Here is a 20,568-nt window from a genome sequence, read left to right as displayed (position 1 = left end):
TTCAATACTTACAGACACTGATGAGGTCCTTCCTCTCTTCTAGATGTCTCTTCTCCAGGCTAAAGAGGACCAGATATGGAGAGATACAAAAGAGAAACTATACAAGATTTGAGTCTAGATCAGGTGTAAAAAAAGTATTTTGAAGAAGAGAGAAGTCTTTTAAACTACCATTCCAAAACACTACTGAAAGTGTGTATGATATTTTTACCAGCAAGTAACATAATGCCAACAAACATTCCTAACACTTCTGGAATACTAAGTAAACAGCAAGACTTCTAGACACATGATGAGAAATTACTATCTGCATCAGCTTCCTCACTAAAAGGAGGGCTACAACCCTGACTGCTGTTGGAGCCAAGACTCAGCCAGAAGTGCAGCACAGCAGTCAACATGATACTGTTTGGCATCCATGTTTCCTCTGACACCTCAATGATTTACCTTACACATCCTTACCTTAGGACTCATGAATACACCTTGCTGAACAAAGTAAGCAGCCAAGGCAGCAAGCAGCTGCACTGTATTCATGGGAACACAACCAGCAGATTATGGGGAGTGACACTCTCCCTTTACTTGACACTCACTAGACCACACCTACAATACTGCACACACTCTGGGGCCCAAAACAAGAAAAAATATGGAGAAACTGCAGCGCATTCAGACAGCCATCGGGCGAGAGTACTTGCCTTGCGAAAATAAGCTCAGGAACAGCCTTTTAAACTTGAGAAGAGATGAATTTCGACTGACCTAATAGCAGTCTTCCCATACCTGTGGCTATTCAGGAAACACAGCCAGCATCTTTACAGCGGTGCATGTCAGAGATGAAAAGCAAGAGGTAGAAACCAAAAAAAAGAGAGACCCCCAACTTGATGCAAGGAAAAGCCTTCTCATGATACAGACAAAAATTGAAGCAAGCTGCCCTGAGGTGTTGTGTAGTCTCTATCCCTATATGTTTTCAAGACATGCTGAATAAAACATTGAGCAACGTGGTCTGGCCACACAAACAACCTTGCATTGAGTAAGGAGGTTGGATGAGTGACTCCCCAGGTGCCTTCCAACCTGAATTTTGCCGTGATAAAAGTTGTGGGCTGCATCAGACTACACAAAATGAGGGGAGAGAAAGAAGATACAGAGACTTGCAGTTACTCTGGTATTAACTGACAGCACAATTTTTCAAATTGCAGCTTTATTCTAATACAGCTACTCTCACTCAACTGAAGCCTGGCACAGGCGGGGTGATCCCCCTTGCATTTAGTAGCAACTCACAGTACTGGAAACAAAGCAGTGCTTGAGGGAAAGGATGAGACAAAGCAATTCTACGTGACCAAGAACTTCTGCCAGAATGCCAGCAATACAATGGTAACTCTGGCTGTTGGTAAAGGTCATGAGCAATTACAGTCAAAACACTGCAGAGAGAGGTGGTTATGTAGGTAATTTCAAAGGAAAAGAGGTGTCTTGTAAGACAGAGAAATCAGGAGTGACAGCGATATCGAATATGTTTTGTCAAGATGTTAAGAGCGAATAGCTGACACACTTAGAGAAATCACAGTGGCCAAGAATCTTAATGTAAAGGCCATTCTTCAACAATACCATAATGGTAAATCAATAGGACATGATATTATCCTGGTACAGCCCATCCTTCTTTAACATTAATTGGAAGTGGGGAAAAGAGAGCTGTATCTGACACGGTCCATAAAATGTAATTAAACTTTTGCAGTGAAAAAGAGCAGAAAATTCTGGGTAGCTGCTGATTCTGGGTTAAGAACAGTGATTTACTACCGCCTGAATAGCTCAATTTCTAAAGAAAAAAGGTATTAAACATCCTCTTTGGAGAGACAGAATGGAAAGGGGTGTTACATTTGCTAACCCAATGACATGACTGGGTCCATCCACTTCCCCTGTCTCTTACTCAATTATCTATGCAATAATTACCCTTTCTGTCGGAATACTGCAACAAATCTATGGAAGATGAGAAAACAAAAGGTAGCATCAGTTCAAATAGAAAATGTGTTCTGTTACAGCACATGCTCTCTTCTTAAGCAGTTCATGTCACTTAAAACGTCATTCGAGTTTCCCATTAAATTCTACTTAAATCAAAAGCATTATGAAAATTATTTGACCAGGTTTGAGTTCAAAGCACTTTCAGAGTGTGAGAGACATACAAGAAGACTTGAATAGGAACAGAAAAGTGCATTGCTCCAAAAGTGAATTGGCAAAAACCACAGTGTAGTGTCTTTTTCTTCTACCAACAGTAACTATTAATAGCATTCACTACAGAAAAATTCAATTACAGAAAAATAATTTGGCTAATCCATTAGAGAGTAAAAGCATACCAGAGCTAGCAGCAGAAGGCAAATGCCACAATGTACCCCTGGAATTTACTCTCTTATTTCACTCCATGACACCCCCATGACTATACCTTTGTGCCTGCACTTACACTTGCACATTCACAAGGTAGATCAGGCAGTCACATAACCTTATTTCCCTGAAGTTCCCCAAGAACAAACACAACCATCTAAACAAGAGAAGCAGAGCTGGTAAAACCCAGGGTTACATGAGCAGTCAGATGAAAGTAATTTTCAATAGGAAACTTCCTTTAAAATAGACAGTTGGGTTACTGTTGGGAGTTATGAGAATGTAGAGCCAGACTTGGAGGAATGTTGGTTGGATGGGACCTGTGAAGGTCACCTAGCCCAGCCTCCCACTCAGAGCAGGGCTAAAGCCAATGCTAGATGACACTTTCCAAGGGAAGAGGCTGTGCTCAGCAGAACAGTTGGTGGCAGAGACAGCAGGATATCTGCTGCAAACCAGGCCTTGCTTGTGCCCTCTACTCTCCAGAGGCACTTAGATTTCCATGTCAAACATCAGCCAAGGAAAGCCTTTCTAAAGGATAAAAAGGAGACACTGCAGTAAATAAAGCACTCTAAACAATATTTCTGTGCTGAATGATAGGAGAAAATGAGCAACAGAAAACTCTAATCACACGTATACAGTCAGCAAAAAGAAAAGCTATAAGGAGTAGATGACATGACACGTACCAACAACATGACAGGCTTTCTTCCGTGATGGAGCGAATTTGTGTTCCGTATTCCTCAAAACAAACTCGTGAACAAGCTCAAAGAAACTTGCTTGCAAAGCTGATGGCAGAAAACCGCGCTAATTTGGAAAGTGAGGAGCAAACAGGCTGCAAGAACCCAAGGAAAATGAAGTGTGATGCACATATCAAGTAGTTACTATTTGTCAGCAGTCGGGTGCGGATTTTAAAACATTAGCAATGCACGGAAAGGCCATTTTTGGTTTTGTTTAACATGTAACGTCTTTGAAAATTCAGGTTTTGAGACAGACAGTAAAAGAGACATCTGTTCTGTTTAGCATTTATTTAATCACGGCAGGAGAAAGCTGTTCTACACTTAGGTAACAAGACATGTCAGTGTTCATATGACTGGCAGCTCTGATAGAACGAGGGCAGGAGATGAGTGCCAGTTAAATATTCTGCCGAGTCAGTCTAAGTTTTTAAGACTTCTCTCAAGAGGAGGGGAGAAGAATGATGGAAATTTGCCCATGTTTTGTTCAGAGATGTGAAATTTAATGCCTCTCTTAATGGCCTTTGTCACCCAATGAACAACTTTAATTGCCAAGAAATTGCTTTTCCAGGTTGATTGCCCGCTTATGCTGGAGAGTATATAAAACAAGCCCATTCCTTACACAGTTCTACATGAAGCAACTTGGTCATGGAGCTATTTAAGTTGTGCCACTGTATGTTCAGCTCTATAGAAGTTGCTACCTTGATATTTTCAAAGCATAGCAAAAATTACAGAAGCAGCAAATTAAAAAATACCTGAAGCAAAAAATGAGGAAGTTAATTGTCTAGAATTAACATAGATATAACTAAATTAACCTTAACCGAAACCCAAAAACTTTATAATGGAAAAAGATACAGAACAGGTGGGGGATGAAAGTATAGCAAAATGAAAAACCAAGGAGAATTAAAAAAAAAAAAAATAAAAATTCCCCCCCCCCCAAACATTCTGGTCCAAGCAATGCAGGCAAAAAGGAAGTGCTCTGAAATATTATCTTGTAAGGATATACAGTCATGGAATGGTTTGGGTTGGAAGGGGCCTTAAACATGTAATTTCAATCCCCACCGTGGGCAGGGACACCTGCTGCTGAACTCTGCGTCTATGGTACCTGAGCTCCTTCCTCTTTTCCGTCTAGTTTAGGTATTGGCTCTTCAAACACACATCACTAACCCACTACAAGGGCAAAGGTCAGTTACTAAAAGGAGTATTTGGATCACAATGAACAGTTCCGTTTGGAGGACGGCCCGACCACCTTGGCCGGTCCAGCGGCGGGACAGCTCTCCCCGCACTCCGCTGTATCGCGGACACTGCGGCGCTGCTGTGCCCCTGTCCCGGCCGGAGCCCTGAGCCGCCCGCCGGCTCCCCGCCGCCGCCGGGGCCGGGCCGGCTCCCACGTGGCTTTCGGAGCGCGGCCCGGCCCCGGCAGGGCGCTCCCGGCAGGGCCGCACCGCCGGCAGAGCCCCGGGCCGCCGCCGGCCCTCCCGCAGCCCGTGCCGGCACCTCCGCTTCCCCTCAGCGCTTCCCCGCGGCATCACGTGTGGCGAGGGCGGACCGACCCCGGCCCAGCCGCCCCGCCCCGCTCTGCCCGGCGCTCTTCGGGACACTCACTCGCCAGCGCTGCCTGTATGCCTCCACTCCCGCCTGCGGCCTCCGCGTTCTGCCCGTCCCGGGGCGCCTCTCCGGGGAATAGGCGGCGGGGCGGAGCGGGGCGTGGGGCGGTGCCTGCCCGCGCTCCCTCCCCTGCGGACGGGGCAGCGCGGGGAGCCCGGGCGTGAGCCGGGATGGCTGGTCTGAGCCGCCTGCCGGAGCCGGCCCTGCTGCCAGAGGGAGGGATCGTGCTTGGCGGGAGCGCGGACAGGGCGGCCAGCCGGGCTTGGGGCCGGGAGAGCCGGACACCCCGCGGCCGCTGCCAGAGCGGGAGGAGCGCCCGGCGCTCCCGAGGCCGGGGCCTCGCCTGCTGCAGGCCGTAATGAATGTGCGTGGAGCAGTGCAACGTTTGGCAGCCAATCTGGCCATTAGAGAACCTTTAAAACTCCCCTTTGTTATTTTATAAACGCTGTTGACTACTCTGTAGGAAGGGATTTTGGCTGCACGTACAGATTGGTCTTGAGCCTGCTGAAGCAGGAGTTTTTAACTGGGGGTGCTAAGCGCCTTTCTGTTGCCAACTTTGCAGGCAGCTCCTAGTTACCAGCCAGACTCCCTGAAGCTGCCTCCGTAGGGATCAGTTTGCTCTCTAGCAAAGCATGTGAAGGTTCCACACAGTAAATCACTTTAAAGTAAATGCATTGATAGGAGGAATAAGAGTGAGATAACATTTTACTGGTGCTGTAGAAAGGGCCCTGGGGGTCAATTTACCTGGATGGTGAGTCAGCAGTGCCCTGGCAGCCAGGAGAGCCAAGTGTGTCCTGGGGCCATCAGGCACAGCAGCACCAGTGGGATTGTCTTGCTCTGCTCTGCACTGGGGTGGCCTCACCTTGATTATTGTGTGCAGTTTTGGGTGCCACAATATAAGGAAGATACTCAACTATTAGAGAGTGTCCAAAGGAAGACTTTGAAGATGGTGAGGAGTCTAGAGGAGAAGCCGTATGAGGAGCAGTCTGTTCAGCCTGGAGGAGACTGAGGGGGGACCTCATTGCAGTCTACAATTTCCTCATGAGGGGAAACAGAGGGGGGCAGACACTGATCTCTTCTCTGGTGACCAGCGATAGAATCCAAGAGGATGGCCTGAAGCTGTGAAGTTGTGTCAGGGAAAGTTTAAGGTGGATATCAGAAAAAAATTTCTCTTTTTTCAGCCAAAGGATGTTTGAGCCCTAGAACAGGCTCCTCAGAGAAGTGGTAACCAGAGAAGTGTCAGGCATCAATAAGTGTTTTGGACAGCACTCTTGGGCACACGGTGAGATTCTTGGGGATGGCCCTGTGCACGCAGGGCCAGGAGTTGGACTTGGATGATCCCTATGGGTCCCTTCCAACACAGGATATTCTATGATTCTCTCTGGAGCATACAAGTACCATTCTGTAGCCTGGTAATTGGAACAGCAGGTGAAATTTTGGTGTCAGTTCCTCCTCCTTGACTAGTTACTAAGTGGAAGCCAGGTTGTATCTGTATAAAATTATAGACTATTCACTTTTTTTACCCAATTACCATTCAATAATTATTTTCCACTTATAACACTAGGTGGGATTGTTGCAAAACAACATATATAAATATGTATATGTAATATATATAAATTTTTTCTTAAGAAAGGATGTTCTTTGCTGTTTGTTCTTTATATGCTTTTAAGCCTAATCAACAAGAAGGGATATTCAATCTGTGAGCAGATAACAGCTAACAAGCTCTAAGTGATGTCCAGGTGTTAGAAAAAACAAATTACTTGGTAGAATTGCCTTGTTAGGGTTTAGAGCTTGAAATGCTTCAATGATCTCAGATCTAGGGGAAGGTTAACAAAGCTTGGGAAGGAGGACGTACCACTGATAGTGGACACAAAGAACATGGAATTTACAGGCCACAAAGATATCTGGCAGAACTCCCAAGATAAAATAGGAACTAATAAACCCAGTGATTGTGCTGCAGTCAGCTCTGACTGGGTAAATTATAATTCCATCATTGATTTGGGGGGAGATTGTGACCACCAGCTCAAGAAATTACCAACCCCAAAGAAGAGAAAGACTGAGCACAGGACTAATTAGCATGAGAAGCAAGAGACTCATTAACCAATAAAAGAACACCAGTTAATAAGAGAACTATGTAACTTTTAGCCAAGGAACACTAATTCCTTTGTTTGCTAAATTCTATAAATAGTAAAAAGTTCTGATGGTGTAAAAGTTCTTATTGTGTAATTTGTGCAATACCACTGATTGTGCAACTTTGAAATTAATAATCAATGTCTCTCTTAAGTGTATCATTACTGATTTGTTGCACACTGGGTAAAAAATCTGATTTTGGCAGAGGAGGTTGCTCAGCATTTGAGGCAGTAGCTCCTGCTTTCTGTATGTTATCATTTTAGAGACTGAATTAATTATTTAAGTATTCCATTGCTTTCTTCAGGTGCTGCTTTTTGTTTGTTTCTTTAGGCACACACATTCAACATCAATAGACTCGTGCCGAATCAAGATTTTGAACTGTTACTCGAAGAGGAAGACTGTCCCAGTCGTAATCTGCCAGGCCATTAGGTTTTCTTTCTGATTTGTAGCAGAACCCTGAATCAAAAACTTACTACAAAAATAAACACCATTGTCACAATTAAAATCTATGCGAAAAAAATATAGCAAAATGCAAATTTATTTCGTGGCTTCATTACAAATGTATTTACTTCCTGCTCAGCTGAAAATAAATTGAAACGTACCATTGGCAGTCTAAATTATTAATATTACATAAAAAAAGTTCAGCTCAGAAATCACAAGCTACCAGTTTCAATACCTGTAGGGATTTTTCCTAACAAAAATACTCATTTTAAAAAGCCCTGAACCACTTGACATGTATCATCACTGACACACACTGAACACCCATGCCACAACACGGCAGTGCAACTTTCTAACACAAGGTAATCAGTCCTCCAATGCTCAGTAGTCCATGCAGCTGTGCACATCCTCTTCCTTGGAGGGGTATATAGTCCTTTAAAGCACAGAGTTCAAGTTGCTGTGTTTATAACATTACACCTATGTACAACCACTTCACGTTATTGTGGAGCCCAGCACAGTCTGAAGTGCCCTTTACTAGTGGCACCTGCTGCTTATGGTGTTCCATGACACAAATTTGGCTCCCTCAGCTTTTATGTCGCAGAAATCCAGCCATGTGATCTCACTTTTGCTCCCAGCAAAATTTAGTCTTTTCCAGTTAAACGTGCCCTCATTAACACACATTTGCTAGAAAAACACCAAGAGCTGTGGAAGGGAGGACTGTTCAGTGAAAGGGCCAAGTTGAGAAGCACATGGGAATCTACATGTAACAACACGTATGTGTACCAATATTCATGTGAAATATGGGACACAGGCAGGAACCAGCAAATAAGTATCAAAATATATCAAAACAAAAAAAAACTCACCATACTGAAACACACACTGCTGTCACATTTAACATTCTAACACCTACAGCTTGAAACAGCAACTGGAACTTAAGGGAAAAAATACAAATCTCACTGTTGCGAATTTAAGGAAAAAGTATAAATCTCACTGTTGGAACAGTTGCTTTAGAATTGCTTTTTAAAATAGGAGTGAAGGACACCAAAATTCAATTCAATAAGAAGTTGTTACTGTTCATTACAGAAACACAAACAAGCTAGCAATGAATCAAACTGGATGTGAATGTTATGTTTTCATATGCAGGGGTTTGTTGTTCAATGCTTTATTAGTCATGTAAATTTATCAAAATTAGTTTTCTTCTACTCCCTCATCCAGCTAGTCTCTGTCTCTCAAGGCAAGTACCTGCCAGTTTGCTTCAATGCCAGTCTTTCAACATTCTTGGTGTCAATAATGTATGAGAATGCTAGAGGGACCAGATTACTTCATGTATGGGACCAGATTACTTCAACTGAAAGCAGCAGTGAGATTTTTCCTCATGTATATGAGCTGATCACCTTAGTTACCCTTTGAAGTTAGTGAATATGAATATCTCCTTCAAGTATGACTTCTCACATCCTAAAGATTTTTTTTTCCCCAGTGACTATAAAGAGAAACTAGGATGAATAGTTTAGATACAGGTATCTTAAATATGAAGGAAAAGGTTCCCAGTAAATAGGCCAAATATTTTTAACAAACCATTCAAAAGTATTATAGATTTTTATTTCTTAGTGCCCATAAACACACACACAACCCACATCTCTAAAGTTTAAATACTATGAAATTAAATAACAGGAAACTTCAGGTACATGTCATTGGTCTAGCCACAATAAAGACATACAATCAGGGAACTCCACTGGAAGTTTTTGGTGAAAAGAGACTAACATCCATAGCAGTCATTGTGACTATTTTCTTGACTCCAGTCTGTGCATTAAATCATTCTGCTTTATCTTCTCAGAACTGTATTTGAGCAAGTAATCATTAAAAAAAAAAAAGAAGAAAAAAAAGGCTTTGTAATTTCCCTAGAGAATCAGACTGGCCAACTGATAAGGAAACTTTAATCTTCTAGAATTAGCAATGGGAAAAAAAATCCAGCATGCTGGAAAGATAGGCAATATTTGTAACTACAGTTATGTACAAGCCCACTTTTTCTTAATCTTTTTCTCTTTGAAGTGTTCTGCACTGTTCCAGGAGTCAGTTATGAGGTATGAAAAACAATAAAAAGGTTAACATTATAACCATTTTAATAAAAACCACTGCACTGTTTGCACTTTCAAAATATTTCTGAAAATAATGTAAAAAAATATTTAGTATTCTTAAAAGTCTTAAGGAAGTTTTTATTACAAAAGCAGTCATCTTTGTGGCTTCTTCCAAACACAATTCTGCCTCAACATTAAACTCAGACATATGGGTATGCTTCATATTACCATCATACAAATAATCACATTGAATTTCTATAGCAGGAAATATTATATAAAACAAATAAACCCTCACAAAAACATATACAGGTAGCCAGAAGAAATTATGTTGTCTGTAGTGAAAAGTAAACACTATTTTCAAACACTAACAAAACATCCAAATTGTTTGTCAGTCTCTTCTGCCTTAAGACTCTTGAATAGAAGGACTTCCACAGAGGAATTTCTACAACTTTGGTTTACAATGACCTAGAAAAAATTCATCCCTCGTACATAATATTGATCTAGTGGATGTCTTTAAAGCTGATATGGAAAGCAACAGGGAAAACTACACATGTGGACTTTATGATCAGAATAATAATTTAAACTCAGGATGTCATATTCCAAATATACAGAAAAGACCTGATTATAGTAAACATATTTATCTTCTGCTATAAATTAGCTCATCCAGCCAGATCCCTACTCTCCAATTCCTCATGACTGAAAAAGCTATGTGTTCTCTCTATCTGATGAATAGTAGGCTATGTATGGAAAGCCTTAAGAACCTGCTGCTTGTACTGAAGGGTGTATCTATTTCAGCACCTTTCAGATACAAAAGTTGGTACTAAGGTAGGCTGGTCATTGGAAGATGATTAGCCATACTGGTGCAGTGCTCTGCTTACCAGATACTTATCAAAGAGCATGCTTGGATCATATTCAGAAACAAACTTCTGAAAATTTTGTCCAGAAAACAGAAGAAATGGAGACGACTGCCACGGCTTTGTACCCTATGTGAACTAATTAGTCCCACTGAGAAACAGGCTATACCTGTAGGAGAGGAGCACACATACATGCCTCTGGCACCACAACTAAAACCAGTATGTAGCCATGTTTGTTTCTTCAAAGGCCAGATTTGTGGACAGCACCACACTGCCACAGCCTTGCTGGCTAGTTCTGCAGTTAGTGTGGCAAAAATAATGCACTAAAGTGTCTGCATGACTTGTAGTACCCGAGCTAGCTTTGATCATACAGTGCTGATCCGTTTCTCCCAGGGGACATGGATGGTAAGAATAAAGGAATATGAAAAGACAGGTAAAGTTCCCAAACTTTCATATCCAATAGCAAACTTTCAATCTTAAACAAACAAAACTAAACATCTCAAAAAACCCCAAAGAAACTGGAAAAACCAACCACCAGCAAATAAACAGACATGTGACTACTTCCTGAAGCAGGAATGTAAATATATAGTACATGACAAACAACTCTGGACAGCCAGAGTTCAAATGTGTATTAAAGCATAACCCCTTGTGAGAGGTAACATGGTATCAACATAAACCACCTCTGAATCATCCCACATTGATGTGCTCAGTTTATGCATTAACAGCTATGCTTATTTATCTGCCCCTTCAGCAAACACACGAGCCATGGGAGACAAAGGTGAAGCCAAGTTCTTTCAGGTAACAGATCAACAGCCAAGGTCAGGTTACTGCACAGTTACTGTTCTACAGAAATTCTCTCTTTATTCCCCAGCAGTATCGGAGCTGAAAGGTGTAATGTCCTTAACCAGAAAGCACTGAATTGCCTGAAAATGCAGCAATTAGCTCCTACAGACACTGCACTGTATTTAAACTACTGACCTGCCACAGGAGCTAAAGCAATTCTGACTTGTCCATGTTGTCTGTGGTTGATGAGACTGCTTGCAAGAACAGAAACTCTACCTGACTCCTCTGTTGCCTCACCTTCTTTTCATTAGCTGCTTGCTAAAATCTCTATCTTCATCTAACAGTATTTTCTACGCTCAAGAATACCTGAGCAGTACACTGGCTGACAGACATTTATGGTCAAATCCTTGCCCTTATTTACTCCTGTACAAATCTGACACTTCACAGGCTGGAGTGAGAAATGAGCATAAGGGCTTAACCCAAATTATATGAGTACACTGATGTGCTGGAGAGAATTCATTCTTCCACTGACTCTGCAGGACTGGCACTGGAAGGCAGTAATAAAACTGAAATAGACAGATATTCTTCATACTTGAAAAGATCAGGATTTAAACAGGAAATTGCACTTTTAAGTATCACTTTCAGAAATAAAACTGCCTCCTGCTATTCATCCCGCTACTAAAAAGTCAGATGAAGATATCAAATTACACACGTATGCTGTGAAATTCCATCTGCATTGCTTTCATATACCTATAAAAATGTTCTAATGGACTTTAAAAGCAGTTCAAGTAAAAATAAAACGATCCCTCAAGCTGAAATGTTAGGATCTGTAGGAGGGCAAAACTGGACATTCAAGTGTGCGGTGCTGGTGGTGTTGTTTTTGAGAAATGATGACTGAAGCCTGCACATGGTCAAAAGTACCCATGTAACAGCAGTTGTAAACAACATGCACGGGCAACCTGAAAAGGAGCATCAGGCACCGCCTTTCTTTTGCAACTGCTCCAGTTTTCTTCTTAAGAGGTTGTAGTTTTCCCTGGTTCCCGGTGCCATGGGATCAAGCTTCAGAGAGACTTCATAGTGCTTCTTCGCCAAGTCAAGGTTTCCCCAGCGATGATAAAGCACAGCTGGAACATCAATGGGGAATTCCGTTAGCAATATTGTTGAATAATGTACAATCTTGCCAATCACTTGGAGAACAACATTGAGGTATTTGTTTCCAGAGAGGGTTTATCACTGGCTGGTGGCACAGTAGCTGCTTGTTCTGTTGCCAAATGCAGGAGCAAAGCCTGGGAGCAGAACTGGCATGGGAATGATGAAGGAATGAATTACAATGGAGCCATAAATGGCAGCTCTTATCTGGTGAGCTCATTGCGGGTTACAAGCATAGCATAAATGAACCAATTTGCAGACACTAAAGTGCAGCTACCTCTGGGCTGGATTTTGCAGCCCTCTTGATCTGTCATATCGTGTGACAGCTTTTCTGGCTTTAGTGCCTTGTTCTTCTGGCTGGCAGTTCTTCTAGAAAGTAAAATAGAAATCTGCCCAGCAGGAAGAAGGCGCAAAAGATTGCTTTTTCTTTTTAAACACAATGAATATGAAGCAAATAAGCAATACAGCTGATAAGATTTAGAAAGGCTCTTACCCAAATTACCGTGATAGCTGGCAGCATTTGGATTGGCTTTAATTGCCTTGAGGAACAAAGCTTCAGATTCCTGAATAATTTAAAATAACAAGTCATCAGGGAAGTCCATTCTCATATATATAAAAAAATGCCAAATTTACCCACCACTGTAATTACAAACCTTCCAAAATTATGCCATATCTATATGATACCGCCATATAAATATCCTAAGCCTGCCTGATCTGTAGCTCAGGTGGCTACAGCCCCCTGAAACCAAAAATAATGCTGCAAATAAGTGTCATGCTTTCACAGACTGCTGTTATTTTATCAGAAATTTATTAAGCACTAGAGAACTTTTCTCTTTACCTAAAGTACCTTTTTTAAAAATAGTTATAGTATTTTCAAACATTACCTGCTGAAGTTTTCCCTACTTATGCAATCAAATTAAGAAAAATGTAATTTGGTATCTAAGCAAACTGCTTATAGACACTTTTCCTTTTACAACAGTTTTAGCATTAAAAATAAGGGCATTCCAGTAAATCTCTTTCAAACAGATGTTTCAGTGTGGTTCCCCATGAAGAGTAGCTGAGTACCTTTTACTTAAAAAAACATGCCAAATCTTATCATGCCATGCAACATCCTTCACATTTTCCTCAGCAGTTATCTTGTTGCATTAGTGTTTGCAATGTGTGCTCTTAAGACTCGTGATATCTGAGTACCTCTTAGAAAACCTGAGGTCCCTCACCTAATATTCAGAGAATAATTTACTGCTAAATTTTTTATCTAATTAAAACAATCCTGTTTTTCCAAACTAGCTGCTAATATTGATACTTTTTCCCCAAGCATATTTCCTGCAGAAGTTTAAACAGTCACATCCTGGCCAATCCAAATGGAGCATATTTACTTGCTGACATGCAAGTTTAGATACCTGAGAGCAAATTTTACATAGATTTCTATGCTGTGCTGTGCTTTAGGGAAAGTTGTTCATTCAGTTTCAATGCAAATGACCTAAAAATAAAATTACCTCAATGTGGTAGGCTTCCATCTGAATGCACATACTTGCTGTCTGAGGTATGTGAGAACACTAACATGGAGAAAAGTCCTTTCCTTTGTGCTAAGCTTTCACTGCTTAAAATAAATCACAGGCTCTACTGAAAAAGAAAGCCTGTCAGCCAGATTTTTGGTTCCACCATCTTCTCATGTCAAGCATGAAATAACTCTCTGTAAGGGTCCCTTCAGGGGAAAAGAAATTTCTGATGTCAAGATTGAGTCACTCAGCTCTGAGTGACTTAAGATCCTCCCCATATGTCCAAACCCAAACTAAAAGCATTGCTGAGCACAGCTGAGGCTGCCATTCTCAAGCCAGGAGAGACTCATGCAGAAAGTGCTTTCATCTCCACAGGTCAAGGAAATTACAAACCCCAGGGTTCTCTGAGCTGGGCCAGTGGAGGGCTATGAAGATGATGAGGGGACTGGAGCGTCTTTTATGAGGAAAGGCAGAAGGAGCTGGGCCTGCTCAGTCTCAAGAAGAGATGACTCAGAGGGGACCTCATCAGAGTCTAAGTATTGAAGGGAGGGTGCCAAAGGATGGATCCAGGCTCTTCTCATTCATGCCATGCAACAGCACAGGAGGCAACAAGCAGCAACTGATGCACGGGAAGTTCCACCTGAACATGAGGAAGAACTTCTTTACTGTTCAGGTGACAGACCACTGGAACAGACTGACCAGAGAAGTTGTGCTGTGTCCTTCCCTGGAGATATTCAAAACTTGCTTGGATGCAATTCTGTGCAACCTGCTCTAGGTGAACCTGCTCTAGTAGGGGGTTGGATGAGACCATCTCCAGAGGCCCCTTCCAACCCCAGCTATTCTGTGATTCTGATTTTGTTTCAGGACAAGGAATATTTGGATAGGAGTTAACAAGGGGAACCTGATACCTGCAAATGTACTTCAATAGTGCAAGTTTTAGCGTTGCTTTCCTATTGCATGAGCAGTTGCTGCAGCAGTCTCATATCCAGACTGTCAAAGTCCCTGGATGCATTGGTCTTTTTGAAACCCACACTGTTTAGTGATTTCATTTGTATTTTGGATGATGGGACTGAATGCAGTTTCAAAACTTTACAGGTAGCACCTAAGAGGAGGGAGTGAGAAATACATTGGAAGGAAGAATAGCTATTTTGAGGGACCTGGGCAGGACAGAGAAACAGACTAGCAGGAATCACAGAATGGTTTAGGCTGGAATGTACCTTTGGTGGCCATGTGATTTTTAATAAGCACTTCTGAGACCATACCTGGAGTATGTGTTCAGGCTGGGGGTCTCCATTACAAGAAAGACACAAACATACTCCAGTGAGTCTTGCAGAAAGCCACCAAAATGGTACAGGGCTGGAGTACAAGATGTGCAAAGACCAACTGAGAGAACTGGATCTTTTCAGCCTTTGGGAGAGAAGATGAAGGTGCTGCCTACAACTACCCGATGAGATAATACAGAGAAGATGGAAACACTCTTCTCACACGTCTGTGAGATGGGATAAGACATAATGGACGCAAACTGGCATACAAGAAATTCCAGTTAAAGGAAACATCAATTTTTTTTAGTCATAAAATTGGTCAAGCATTGAAAGATGCTGACGAGAGAGGTTATAGAATCTCTATTGACAGAGATATTCAGGATTCAACTGGAACTGGCACTGGTTTGGGTTAGGGGTTGGACTAGATGACCTCTAGATGTCATTTCCAGGCAAAATTATTCCATGATTTCCATGTTTCTCAGTCACCTGAGAAACATACTGAGACTCAAAATTTGGCAAGTAGTGCAAGATAACCTCCTCTTTTCATACAACTCTCAAATCCTAAAAATCAACAGTGGATTGGCACTTGAATGCATGCAATAATTTCAAGTCCCACAAAGTTGTGTTTTTTCTCACTCCAAATTTTAGTATTTTGGTCTAGTAAATCTCTTTTTTCCTCACTGGGCAGGTTAACAGCAATCAAAATAAAAGATTTACTGACGATTTAAATCAGCCTTATGCCTAAAAGTTGCCACCTACACAGAGAAGGAGCACCTAATGTACAGACTTGCATCCTTTCATTGCTGAAGGACAGTGGGACAACACGTGCAATGCTCTTCCAGGTAATTTAATGAAATAGATATTCAAGAGCTGGCTGCCATTACCATACATCTTCAACTCCATGCTGAGAATATTTTTATCACCACTACTTTGCTCAGCAGCTAGTAGAAGCATAGTGGTTGTTTAAAGGCTATTTAAGGTGCATCATATTCATATTACTGTGGATATATGGAGTAAATATACATTCCAGTACATCAGTGGTATTTCAAATTGCTGCATCTTGCCAAATCTTCAAGTGTTGCCAAGAAACTTGCAGCTTGCATATAGCAAAGGCTTGGGGTAAGCACACTGCATTCCATCTGCTGCCAAGGCCACAAAATTGTAGTCTGGCTTTATTTCAAATACAAAAAATGCTGAATGGTTTCAGTTTATTGCACTTTTTACAGAAAAAGCATAGATGTATATGTAACAAAAATATAGCACACATCTTTTTCAAAGAACTAAAGATAGCTTGGTTCTTAATCAATTGGGATAAGAACAAGCATTCAAAGCAGAATCTAACATGGTATAACAGATGTTAATTGAAAAACCCAAACAAAACCACAGAAACAGCTCATCCTTTATGTGCTTTTCTCTCTGGAACAATAAATCATTCATCAGTGGATACAAACATAAAATAAAGGGCTAATTTTTATTTTTTGTGATGTAGGAAACCTATCTTCTCCTGAACATCAATGTGCATTTGAAACTGAAGGAGTGTGCTTATTGGAAGGAGGAGAATTTTGCATGCTTATTATTGGAAGGAAATTTCTCTACAACATAATAAAACCTTTTTGACTCAATGTCTTTTAAAATAAGAGATAACAAAAAACCCCAGAACTCGTCTTCCTGTGCAACAACAGAGCCCACATAGTAGCAACTTTTATACAGACACATGACGAGTAACCTAATAAATTAAATGCCTGAGGTTATACAACACATCAGACACAGCCCAGCAGCACTCTGAAAATTACCTTCATCACCTTGACAGTCTCCATCCCCTGTTCCTCCCCTCCAATTCCATTCAATAAAAATCCTTGAAGAGCCATCCACTCCTCTGTTTTTACATGGTGAGGGGCTGGACAAGAAATCTGAATTTTTCATGCTTTTTTTTTTGATCAGTAAGCATTCTCCCATTACAAACAAATCTGTATCTCCTCTTTCCAGGCAATGCCAAATAGAGCTGCTGAGAGCATAACCTTTGTAAGTGAGTCCTCTTTCCAATTCCCTTAATTTGCTCTCCCTGTTATAACTCATCAGTTTTTAGTGACTAGTTAAGCTTTAGACAAAACTACTACTCCATATTGAACTATTAAAACACTCACTGGCACCCTGTATTTTTTTTTTCCTGGGCTCCACTATTCCTTTTGCTTTTATCAGAATGTGGACTTAAAAGCTGCACTTTCCCCTACTCTTACTTCTGCATTGTCTCCAACACGTTCTCCTGCAGCATAATAACCTTTCAGGGCTGGCAATCAAAACCACTATCCTCTTTTTTATTTTTTAAATCCACTAAGACAGACTTGTCTCTTCTACACCTGGAAAAATTTTCTAGCTTGTTTTCAACTTATTTTTTCACTTTATTTCATTATAAATGCTCTGTATTCTGTCATGGTACATATTCTCCCTGATGAATGACTGTAAAATCCTCTATTCTTCCACAGGCCTGACTCACCAAAATAATTCTAGCAATTACCTCCTCCATAATCTCATATCTTATGCATTCTGGATGTTAATTTGTATAATTCTGGAACTTTGTTAAACCAACCTAAAATATGTATTTTATAACAGTCTCAGGTGGAGAGAGAAAAGAATTAGAGTATCCAGGAAAAAAAACCTAGACAGTCTAGAAAAACAGTAACAGCGTGTTTAACAGCATCATTAACACAAACAAAAGCCAGTGCTGGCTTGTCACAGGCCCTGGCCTCACATGTGAACAGGTCAGGACTCCACAGCTGATCAAAACTGTAGAAATATAAGTGGTCACAGTAACTACTGACCAGATGTATCTATTTGGAGAATCATGGACTTATTAAAGTTGGAAAAGACGTTTAAGATCACAAGGTCTAACTGTAAACCCACATCACCAGCATGTTCACCATTAAACCATGTCCTCAATATTTTTTGAACACTTCCAGGGATGGTGACTCCACCACTTGCCTGGGCAATCTAGTCCAATGTTTTACAACCCCTTTTGTGAAAAAAAATTCCTTATATCTAATCTTTCTAAACCTTTCCTGGTGCAACTTAGGCAATTTCCTCCTGACAAGTTTCATATCGTACAATCTTCTTACTTTGTATGTAAATGAGGATGTTCCTGGAGTGCTGTTAACATTATCACTATCAAAAAGACATCAAACCCCTTAAAAGCCTAAAAAAACTGAAAAAAGGTTCAGTAAATTATGTTTTTCTAAGGAACACCAAGGACTTGATTATTAATTTGTCCCTATCACATACATAAATCACTGATTATAGAGTCAGTTTAAACAACTAACTGTATTCAATGTGTATGATTTATTTTCTGTCATATAAGCTTATCATCTGATACAATTCCCTTTGGAAAACAAGTCATCCTCATCAGTTTCATTACATTTACTACTTGCAAATAAAGGTAGCTAATGCTGAGGTACCACTCACAGGCTGGTCAACTGCATCCAAGAGAAAGTTCAATACATTGAGCAATGCATGTTCTTTCTCTCATAGCATTCTGAGATCACCCAGGTATCCCATCCTCAGTCTGGGATGAACAAACTAGTGTTACTATATTTTAGATTGTGTCTGAGGCAAAAAGGCTAGAATTCTTGTCTATCTATCTGTCTATCTAAATATATATATATATATATATATATATATATATATATATATATATATATGTATTGACAGAATACACAGCAAAAGCACAAGGACTAGCCTGTTCTGAGTTCCTGAAACAAGGTCTCTAATTCAATGCAGGCTCTCCCTCGACTGTGAAGCAACACAAGACCCTAACTGCCCTCTAGTGTGCTTAAGAGCCTATTTCTCTCCACTGACCACTGACATAGTGTGGGGCAGCAACATTTGTAACCCAGGCATCTAAAATAAGGAGGGATAAGCTCAAGACAGAATCACACACCAATACTGTGGTAGAAGGGGGCACTGAAACGTTTTAAACAGTTTATCGAAGTCATAGTCCACAATGATCTCCTCAAAGAGTTTCTACAAAAAATGTAGATGGAGTTTAATTAAGGGAAAAATCCCAACTAAACCAACCCAAAGCCCTAGAGTCAAAAAGCTCTAGTTACCTACCTTATATTTTTGTGATTTCCCCAGTACATTAGCCAAGGAAAACATAAGGGAATGATCATTAGGTATTAATTCCAGGGCTTCTCTTCCAACTGCTTCTGCTTGAGCTAGATTGCCTGGAAGCCCAGGTAGCAGAAAAAGAGAAGGCATGTTTTAACACACCCTTAGTTCATGCTGCAAGCACATATATTTTACAAATAGCTGACTGCATAATTTTTTAGAGAAAACCAGGTATCACACACACACAAATGTAAAATGCTGCAGACTAATGCAACAGAATATCTTCATTTTTTTTCCAACAGATAACAACTTCAGAAGAACAAGAAAGCAGAGATTAAAACGTTCTGGAATTTACTCTATAATACAAACATGCTTGCACAATGATGGCATTTTAAGTAAGTATCAGAAATTCAATTTGTGGGCTGGATTTCAAGTGATGCATTAAAATGACCAAATCAGAAGGTATTCTTCTATTATTAGAGGGTGTCTGGGTAGCCAAAGAAGAGGTAAAGATCCTTTTAGATAAAAATGGATAAAGGTTTAAGTTTTTCTAGACACTGAATTATTCATTAAAACATTCAAATAGACCTTTACCTGTGTTATCAAGCAATATTATCATATTGTTCCAGGCCAAACTGTGCTCTGGTTTCAGGACTGTAGCATTCCTCCATGCATTCAATGCATCTATATGGCGATTCAAATCTGCATACTAAAACAAAAGAAAAATCCAGTAATTTTGCTATTACTTGCTTTACTTTCCTATCATTCACTAAAGACACTAAAAAGTTGTTAATGTCATGTCCTTTCTAGTAGGATTTATTTTTACAGACAAAAATAAACATAAAAGGAACACTCTTGTAGTACGGAAGATAAGAATGCTATATACTAATTTTCCTTTTCTTTCCTCTGGAAGTGAGGCTTGTCTTCAAATATGCATGTACCAATAGAATAAGGAGAAGAAACAGCATACAATTTAGAAATCTACACAAGAGATTTGGTAAATATTTAATGTACATATTTTCAAAAATCTAATTTGAATTTTTCAGCATAGCTGTACTACCTAACAATATACTAAGGAATGCAAAACATCGGGAAATTATCAATAATGCCTTTTGGAAAAAAAAAATAAAATCTGTATTTTTGTTTATACTTCTTTATATGATAAAGTAGGATTACCAAAGGTTGTATGGAAGGAAGTATATTGGGAAAGCAATAGGAAAAGCTACCAAAAGCATGAAATCACCCTAAAGTACAATATAAGCAAAGTGGGATAACTATCAGCTTTTAACATTACAGCAGAATTACATAAATCTATCTATATATATACATACAGAAAGACACACAGATTCTAGTCATTGCTATCATTTATTCAAAAGCACTTACCAACCGCCCTAAATTGTAGTAACAATCTGGATATTTTTTTCTGTGTTTAATTGCTGTCCAGTAGCTTTGCTCTGCCTCTTCAAACCTTCTTAAACTGTTCTGCACTATTCCTAGATTCATCCACGCAGCAGCAAAATCAGGTCTGGGCAAATTGGGAAAAAAACACCAGGAGAGAGGACAATTAAGCATTTGAAACACAAGATCCT

General features: G+C 40.4%; 2 protein-coding genes and 1 long non-coding RNA gene across 4 annotated transcripts in view; 1 reads left to right on the top strand and 2 right to left on the bottom strand.

The window, feature by feature from the left end:
• Positions 1 to 4,820, bottom strand: part of GGACT (gamma-glutamylamine cyclotransferase) — a 28,694-nt gene extending 23,874 nt beyond the window's left edge. Inside the window, exon 1 of one of the 2 annotated variants that reach the window (XM_064408361.1) lies at positions 4,686 to 4,820. The gene's annotated coding sequence lies outside the window, so the exon portion shown is untranslated. Of the gene's footprint in view, positions 1 to 3,035; positions 3,172 to 4,685 lie in introns of those variants that run through there. The other variant, XM_064408362.1, reaches the window with a different exon arrangement.
• A 4,013-nt stretch (positions 4,821 to 8,833) lies between these two features.
• TMTC4 (transmembrane O-mannosyltransferase targeting cadherins 4) overlaps positions 8,834 to 20,568 on the bottom strand; it is a 54,093-nt gene continuing 42,358 nt past the window's right edge. The window contains exons 14-18 of the mRNA XM_064408348.1: positions 20,363 to 20,504; positions 19,574 to 19,688; positions 18,983 to 19,095; positions 12,611 to 12,680; positions 8,834 to 12,092 (exon numbers count right to left, since the gene is read on the bottom strand). Of these exons, the coding sequence (XP_064264418.1) occupies positions 11,941 to 12,092; positions 12,611 to 12,680; positions 18,983 to 19,095; positions 19,574 to 19,688; positions 20,363 to 20,504 (592 nt within the window). The 3' untranslated portion in view covers positions 8,834 to 11,940. The remainder of the gene's footprint in view (positions 12,093 to 12,610; positions 12,681 to 18,982; positions 19,096 to 19,573; positions 19,689 to 20,362; positions 20,505 to 20,568) is intronic.
• LOC135293795 (uncharacterized) lies at positions 12,087 to 20,513 on the top strand. The gene is made up of 2 exons (XR_010355891.1): positions 12,087 to 15,720; positions 19,282 to 20,513. It is a non-coding gene; the product is annotated as an uncharacterized LOC135293795 (long non-coding RNA).

Source organism: Passer domesticus, chromosome 2 (genome assembly GCF_036417665.1).
Source record: "Passer domesticus isolate bPasDom1 chromosome 2, bPasDom1.hap1, whole genome shotgun sequence".
Classification (NCBI taxonomy): Eukaryota; Metazoa; Chordata; class Aves; order Passeriformes; family Passeridae; genus Passer; species Passer domesticus.
This window is presented reverse-complemented; position numbering and strand designations above follow the sequence as displayed.